The 8,747-nt window shown below is 47.2% G+C and overlaps 1 protein-coding gene across 1 annotated transcript; it reads right to left on the bottom strand.

Annotated features, from left to right (window-relative positions):
• Window positions 1-1,003: 1,003 nt before the first annotated feature.
• Window positions 1,004-8,385, bottom strand: LOC107114918 (mitochondrial inner membrane protein COX18). Its single transcript, XM_015416525.1, has 4 exons — window positions 8,202-8,385; window positions 6,001-6,125; window positions 3,710-3,817; window positions 1,004-3,352 (listed from the first exon to the last, which is right to left on the bottom strand). The coding sequence occupies exons 1-4, from the start codon at window positions 8,383-8,385 to the stop codon at window positions 3,182-3,184; spliced, it is 588 nt and encodes a 195-aa protein (XP_015272011.1). The 3' UTR covers window positions 1,004-3,181.
• Between the last annotated feature and the right edge of the window lie 362 nt (window positions 8,386-8,747).

An 8,747-nucleotide genomic window follows, 5' to 3' on the forward strand; every position in this document is an offset into this window, starting at 1 on the left:
AATATAAGCAGGCCTCCGGTCCTGCTTTCCTTGTCTTGTTTTCCTGAGCTGAAATAAACTATGAGCTGTTTCACTTATCAACACACCTGGACCCAGTACTTTTCACTGGCGACAAGAATGGGATCCCGATGAGCAAGCCTGACTCTTATTTTAGCCAAGCACCAAGCACCGATCCGTCAGACACCACGCCCTGCACCACTCGCGAGCAGCACTGCACCACTCCCCGCTCCCCAGGACATCACTCCCTGATTTGCTCAAGAGTCATGGCTGCTGCTCCAGGACACCTCGAGGTCTTTGACCCAGCAAACCCTGAGTTCTGGGGAGTGTGGGTGGATCAGCTCACCAACTTCTTTGACTACCAGGAGGTGACCGACGCAGGCAAGAAAAGGGCTCTACTCCTCAGCACGTATGGTTATATTTACTTATTTAAAAAAATTATGAAGCCAGAATGCCAGCAGGGGGTTGGGGGCTATCCAGTGTTTTGCACAGAGTGTCACATGTATGACTATCTGCCCACTGGGCAGAAGTCTTGGGTGTGTGTAAGCCCCCTTTTAAATCCCTTTGTATTTATGTGTTTTTTCTTGTCAAATTGAAGGCCCTAGGAATGTGTAGTTTGGAGGAGATTGAGGGGGGGCACGATTGCTCTCTCTAAATATCTGAAAGGCTGGCATTTGGAGGAGGGCAAGGAGCTGTTCCAGTTGGCAGCAGAGGATAGGGCCCGAAGCAGTGGGTTTTAATTATAAGCAGAAAGGTATCAGCTGGATATTATGAAAACCTTTTTCATGGTCAGAGTGGTTCAAAGGTGGAATCAGCTGCCTAGGGAGGTGGTTGGCTCCCCTTCACTGGCAGCTTTCAAGAGGAGGCTGGCCGAATATTTGTCAGAGGTGCTTTAGGCTGGTCCTGCATTGGGCAGGGGGGTTGGACTAGATCCCTTCCAACTCTATGGTTCCATAGATTTCCTGGATCAGTTTTCCTTGCAAAAACTTCCAGGATACTTTTTATCCTAATACAGAATATTGGTGGGGGGAAGCACCCCATGTGGCAAAAAGGGTTTTTAAAATATTAATGTTTTACTGCTTTTCAGAAAGGAAACTCTTAAGTGGCTGTACTTTGGGAACCATTTGTAAAGCTGCCTGGCCACCAAAAAATGCTCTCGGGGAGAACCTGTTAAAGGGTTTGCTATCAAATTGCACAGGAGGGGATGCTAATGGATGCTCTCAGTCTGCATTAATAGCCAGTAATCACAAGGAGGTTCCTGTTGAGTGTTGCCAGGAGGTGGAGAGCAGGGTGAGAAAGGAATTTCCACCCTTATTTCTTCTGTCACAATGTCAGTGGTTCTGGAAAGGACTGGACAGTTTTGCCTGGTTGATGGAATACATCACATGCTTTATTACACTTCCTTTATGGAGAGTGAATCCAGTGTGAGCCTATAAAAACTGAACCCCATGGGATTACACTGCTGTTTGTACAAGAGCCTGTTTGGATATAAAAATGTATTATACAGTAATAAACAGTAACTGGGCTTGTCTGTTCTAGGAGTGGTCGAAACCGGTCTCTTTATCAACATGGCAGAGCGAGTTTACTTTGGTATGGAAGACGGCTCAGTCAGCATCCATGAGAAGCCAGCCCACTGACCAGCCCTCGCATTCACCTGGCCGTCACTTGACTATCACTAGGGTGCCATTGATGTCTTGCCTTAGAGTGGGGGTGGGGGTGCACACCCAATGAATGACAAGGTCCAGCAGATTTAGCTGAAGTGAATTTCTTTGCTAAAATCTGTTTTAACATTTTTCATTAATGTGTTAATGTTTTTAAAGGGCAGTGGAAAATGTTGAACAAAATGTATTTTAAACTTTTATCATTTGATGTTTATACAAAATGTTTACCAAAAGGGATATTACTAACAGTACTTCAGCCACCTGGTTTGCTCAGGCAGTGTCTGTTAGGGAATGATGGTAACTGCATTTCTTGGCATTAGGTCGAAGCCCAGAAAACAGAAGATTCATATCCCATTGGACCACACAGATGCCTTTCTGGAGCCTCTTGGTTCTGTGTTTTTCTAAATATTTTTTCCATAATGGTTTTAATAATGCAGCCTGTCTAACTTTGTTATACTGCTGTTGATATCTGTTCTATGAGGTGTCACAATGTGACAATGTTAAGTTCTATTTAGGAATAATTATTGCATTTCCTGCAATGCTGTGGCTGTTCCCACGTTGTTTTCTCATAACATAATATGAAAAAGGGATGAAAAAATGGGTTTGCATCCCTAGCCCTGCTGCAGCCAGCACTGGCATGCAGAGCGAACTTGGTCACTGGCCTCCCCGTGTGCCGTTCACACCTTTGGGTGTTCCTGAAGCTACGAGAGCAGCTGTGCTGGAGTGGCTCCCAGACTGCCGTGAGCAAAGTGTGGATTCGGCCTCACTTTGGTGGCAAACAGGGTGCCAACCTTTTGTCGGTCCCTTTCCCATTTGGGGAGTCGGGGGGTCCTGACAGGGTTCCAGGTTTTTTTTGCTAAAGCATCATTTATTTCCGGAGCCACTTGACCAGCCGATGCCCAGAGTTCCATGTGGGACCCCATTCCGCTTTACAGTGGGAATTTCCTGGTTTGCTGTTTCTCACATGTTGATGTTTCACAAAATATAATACCTAAATGCAAAGGGATGATTGCGCTTCCTGTCAGACATCTTAATGTAGCAAGAGCAAGATGCTTTTTAAATGTATCATCTTCCATTTCTAAGTGCTTTGTACAATGATTGTCAAAAAAGACACCAAATTCTCTTACAAGCAGCACAATAAAAAACGACGTGTAATGCCAATGTCTTGTGTATTTTCTGCATAAGTAACATACATCACCGCATCCATCTACAAATTCATGGTGGAACACGTGCTGTCCAGCCACAGCTAGCGGATGGCAACCACTGCAGGGTCCCCAAGGCAGAGACGGCTTGGTTGCCATGGCCTGCCTCTGTGCAGCAGACGGACTCCCTTTGGGGTCTCCCATATATACTCCCCCCATTGTGTCACAATGATGTTTGCTCTTCTCAAACTAAGTGCAGCACCACAGGACTGATTAAACCTGATGCGTTCAAGGGAGCTTCCATCCACAGGCAGTCAGTGTTCCTTGATTCCAAGCTTCAGCAATGACATGGACGAAGAACCGTTTGTTTCAAACTGTATCTCACTTGAAGAAATATTTAGCACAGATGGCAGCAACAATGTCCTTGTAAGGAGTGTCTGAATCAGACTTGGTTGGAGGTATGCGGCAAAGTCTACGGAAAGCAGGAGAGCGGAGCAGAAGATTGTGTGAAAGTCCCATGAAGCTCGAAGACACCCAGTACAAAGCCATGGCCTGCAACAACAGCAAAGAGATGTGTCCCATTTAATGAGCTACATCAGCGGTCCTCACTTTGCGGCTGGCAGACTGCAACCTCCTCACCACAGAACAGCCATAGATCCCCACGAACAACTCTTAAAACACCTCCAACACACTTACCCTAAAAACGAACTGCTGGAGAGGCAGAGCCACATATTTACAGTAATCACTGTGCACAATGCAATGTTCAGCCTTGCATCTCTAAAGTCCCAACTCTGCTAGGCATGTACTTATTTGTTTATTCATCTAGTTTATATCCCGCCTTCCCTGCCAAGGCAGGCTCGACCATGCAACACCCAAGACACTGACTGACTTCTATCCTACAGTACTTACTGATGGCACACTCGCAGCGACAGGGACCATAAGTGCAGACATTCCCCGGAAGATGTGAGTGGTGCACTTCTGAATCCTGGACAGTCTGGTTTTTTGCAAGACAAAAATCTGAAGAGATAAATTTCAATTTGAAGAAATATGGAAAATGTCAGATGAGATTATGCAAAACAAATGTGGACTTAGGCTGGTTATTTGTGCCTTTACATTCCCTTCTGTTATACTTTGGAAAATAATTTCTGCTCTATATCAAACATCCTTTTAAAATCACAGTTATCCACAGACTGTCAAGCTTGGGCCTCACTTGCGAAGTATTTCCTACACTCCTGTTCTGTTTCATTATTCCACTGATTGTGTTATGGATTCACAGGCATTCTTATGCAGTTCCCACGTTGCACACAGCCTTGCTCTTCTTCACTGCTGGTTATCATCTCTGCTGGGAAACGGGGGGGGGGGGAGTGGGTGTGTACGGCTGCCCACTTTGCATGGTTAGTGCCCGCTTGTAACAGTTCTCATGCAGGAAAATACCTTGGGAAGTATATTATTTCATTGTACTGTGTGACCTTGTAGGCTGGGGAGCGTCTAGATAATGCAGGTGTGGGGGGTGGTCACGAGGGCAGGGGCAGACGTATGGTGGGCTGAGTGGGAGCAGAGATTGGCTGCTTGGCATCTGTGTAATTTCCTGCTTTTAGTATATTGGCAGAACTGGCGTCTGGGCCCCAGTCCCGACACAGAAGCTGTCTATGCTTGGAACCTCTCTACAAGAGTGTCTGTGAGAGTGATTGCATCCGGCACTTGACGCAGACATTGCTAATTGAAGCATTTTCATGTTTGATGGGGAAAACTGTAAAACACAAACAGGATACCTGAGGCAATTTAAAGACCAACAGATTTATTGAGCCCTTAAACTGCTGTGGTCTCGAGTCACAGAATCATAGAGTTGGAAGGGACCTCCGGGATCATCTAGTCCAACCCCCTGCACAACGCAGGAAATTCACAAATACCTCCCACTCCCCCAGTGACCTCTGTTCCATGCCCAGAAGATGACTGAAAACCTTCAGGATCCCTGTCCAAAAATGCCTGGAGAAAAACTGCTTCCTGACCCCAAAGTGACAATCCGCATTTCCAGGGGTGTGTAATAAAGGGCCAAAAGAACTAAGCACGGAGGCCACCTGCCACACCCCACCTCCGTCCCCCCTGCTGGTCCTGTCCTGAAGCAGCTGTGTCAGGAGGCCTTAGAACACTTCACATTCCAGTCTTCTCCAAAGGGAGGGTTTGGGAGCCCAGCTGGCTAGGCCTCACAATGACCTCACTCACCCTGCTGGGCTCTGCGGCACCTTCTCTCTCTCTCTCTCTCATTCACTCTCTGACGCTGCCCAAGAGTCTGGCCACTTCCTCCCTGACCTCTCATCTGCTTCTCCCTTTTATAGCCCTCCTCCTAATTTGTGCCTCCTCCCCCCTCCTTACCTCCTGGCCCTGCCTCCCCGTTTAAGCACTGTCACCATCCTTCCTGTGAGCCCACCGCCTCCCAAGGAGGCCTGGTCCACACTTCTGCCCCTTCCGGCTTGGCTGCATTGGTTGTGTCTCTCTCTCCCCTCAGCTGGGGCCCTGCTGCATTCCTCATGCCTCGCTCCTGCCCCCTGCCTGATGCAGCTCCTGGCCATGCCCATTTCTGGGGTTCTGGGCTGGGGGGTGGCATGGGGAGGAACCTGGGGCCTGTTCCAATGGGGAACCGCTCTTAACTGTCAGGACGTTCTTTAGCCAAAAACTCTTTTGATTGAATTTCAACCTGCTGGTTCTGGTCCAACCTTCTGGGGCAACAGAAAACAACTCTGTATCATCTTCTATAGGACAGTCCTTCCAAGTACTTGATGATGGTTATCCTATCACCTCTCAGTCCTCTCCTCTCCAGGCTACCATTCACAGAATGTTACAGACCATGCCTCTGGAATGCCACAGTTTTTTACCTGCTCAGGGAACTCCTAGCCTCTAATGAAGGAGCCTCTATTAAGAATTTCAGGTGCACAAGGCTATTTTTTGTTTTACAGTATCCCGTCAGCACAGCTTCCCCTCTGGAACTGAGAAACAATCTATACAAACAGTGAGGGCAAGTTTCTTTTTCCCCCACTACCACCGCTGAGAGAGTGGTGTACTGTCTGTAATGCAAGAAATCAAGCCAGGTGGAGAACTGCAAGATAAAGCAGAAGTACACCACCCTGAGCCCTCTGGGGAGAAGGTGGGAGAATCATGTGTACAGTATGCTTACAGTTGTCCCAGCTCTACTTTTTACATACTTCCACTATCAGCAGATTCAGGAGTCCAAGAGTGATGGGCAAAATCAGAGTATGATCAGGTGCAGTGAGGTCCATAAACCAGAGGGTACCTCCCACAGAAAGCTGTTCCTGGATAGGAAGCTCTGCTGAAAACACAAAAAATTAGCACGTTTTTGTTGTTTTAAAAACAATGTTTAGATTGTTAGAAACATAATGCTTAAACAATTTATTGTGAATCTAGATGATGTTGGGAAATGTTGAGGAAATTTGTAGGACTTTTAGAAAATTTGAGATTTTTGAAAGAGGCAGATCTGTAGATTGCTGCTGGTGAAATTGTTTCCAAATTTTTTTTGGGGGGGGGGGGACGGACACTAGGGTCCACAAGGTAGGAAGTATAATGATGCTAGTGAATCCTTTAAGGCCAGGAAAGGAGTAACAAAACTTGTCCTCTTTAAAGGCAACAAACTGAGCAAAAGCTAAGAGAGCCAGTTTGGTGTAGTGGTTAAGAGTGCAGACTCTAATCGGAGAGAGCCGAGTTTGATTCCCCCACTCCTCCTCCACATGCTGCTGCTGGTGTGACCTTGGGTCAGTCACAAGTTCTTTCTCACGAGCAGTCCTCAAAAGAGCTCTCTCAGCCCCACCTACCTCACAAGGTGTCTGTTGTGAGGAGTGGAAGGAAAAGGGATTATAAGCTGCTCTGAGACTGTTTTGGGTAGTGAAGGGCAGGGTATAAATCCAATCTTTTCTTCTAAGTGAAGGGTTTGTTTTTGAAGCTTACAAGCACTACTCAGAATTTTTTCCTCCCCTTACTATCTCTGATTTAACTTTCCTGATTTTACTGAGATTTTTTTTTTGCCTCCCACTTTTGCTTTGTTAATTTCTGAGGGCCTAAAAAAGTTGTGTTCTTGAGCACCTACCTCCCATGGGGAAAAACTGGCCCTGGAAGTCACTGGGACAGTTTCCTGTGTCTAGCTGGAAAGAGCCCCCAGAAGCGAGAGTGCTGGGGATAGGCCTCTCCCCCCCCCCCCCCCCGCGCGGGGGGGTTGGGGGTGGGGAGGCAGTCTCAGGGTCAGACTGCACTCAGGGAAAGTCCCTCTAACCTCCCTGAACTGCCTCCCTCCCCCCTCCCCCCCCGAGAGCATGATTCCTGCTAGGTTTTACTTGCGGGTCCTCAACAAACAAAGAGGGGGTTTGGGGGCAGTGATGCTCTGTATTCTGGGTGCTGGGAGGGGGGGGACACAGTGGGAGGGCATTTGGAATTCTGTCCCTTACTGGTGGACCTCCTAATGGAGGCAAGGTTTGGGCCACTGTGTGTCATAGAGTGTCGGACTGGGTGGGCCACTGGACTGATCCAACATGGCTTCTCTTATGTTCATAAGTGCTGGCAAAGAAACTTGTACAAAGGGAGTGCCGCCCATCCCCTTACTCCCCGACATCCCTCTCTCATCCTCCATACACACACTGCAGCACTGGCCTCTCAGGCACAAGGAGCCAGGCAGCCCGAGGACCCAAGCGCATCGTGACGCACCGCAGAATGTTTCCTTGAGGCTGCTGCCTTTCAGGGTTTTAATTACCAGGCATCCCAGTGTGGAAAGAAGAAGGGGCTTCACCACTGCCGCCACAGGGCCACACTGATCAGAAAGAGCCAGGAACACACACACCCCGACGCAGGCTTCCATCCAAAGCGCCTTTTGGGCTCACCTGGCTTTCTTTGAACTCTAATTGCCAATCTCGACAACAGTGTTATTAAAAACTCGCCCGCGTCCTTCAGCCGCGCCGGGGGGGGGGGCTCACTGCCTGGTCCTCCAACAAGGATGCAGTGCTAGAAGCACAAAACGGGCGATTGCAGTGCAACCTTGTGCAGTTCTGGCATGCTCAGAAACGGTTTCCTCACCGACCCCCCATCTCACCCACTAAGGTCAACTGAATACGATCAGAACCAAATACCAAATTCCCCCATCTGTCCTTAGTTCCACTTTGCATATGGACTGCTTGGAAAGATGGACCCTTTTGTTATGTGATGATTTGCTTGTGCTCTCTTTATGGATAACTCTGTGGAATACTGACAGCTGCACTCTGGGCACAACATTTTCTACCTGCTTAGAAGTCTCATTATTCTATTTCATGCAAAGCTAACACATTGTCTTGAACTTGAAAGGTAGCAGGTTTTTTAAAACAGGAATGTAGAAAACACACACTCTGCATCAACTTATAATTATTACCTTCAGAAGCTGTCCTACCAATGCTGAAGTTACGCAATGCCATGGAAACAAAGACCCATACTGGAACTTGTATCCATATCAGCAAGCTGGCCTTGAAAGGGTGACAATTATCTCGAATGTAGAGCTCTGAAACTATTCTTTTCAGATTCTTCCTGAAATGGAACCTGGTTGGAAAGATAATCATAAGACAAAGCTATAGACTGAGGCTTAATTACTCCCAAGCACCTCCAACATAAGAGACAGCAAAGAACAGAACACTAAACTCAAAACAGTTCTTAAAGCATCAAATGCTACATTATATTTAAACACACACAAAAATTTTGCTTCTTGTGCTCAGTTAGGGTTGGCCATCGGACAGTTAAAAAGACATTTAGTTAACTGACTTGCTCACAATTCAGGTTTTTTAAAGCCAATAAATTATTAGGACAAAAAAAGGAGAAACTTCACTCATCATAAGAACATAAGAGAAACCAAGCTGGATCAGGCCAACAGCCCATCCAGTCACACAGGGGCCAAAAACCAGGGACCATCAGGGGTCCACCAGTG

This window comes from Gekko japonicus, unplaced genomic scaffold (genome assembly GCF_001447785.1).
Source record: "Gekko japonicus isolate JY-2015 unplaced genomic scaffold, Gekko_japonicus_V1.1 scaffold2699, whole genome shotgun sequence".
NCBI lineage: Eukaryota > Metazoa > Chordata > Lepidosauria > Squamata > Gekkonidae > Gekko > Gekko japonicus.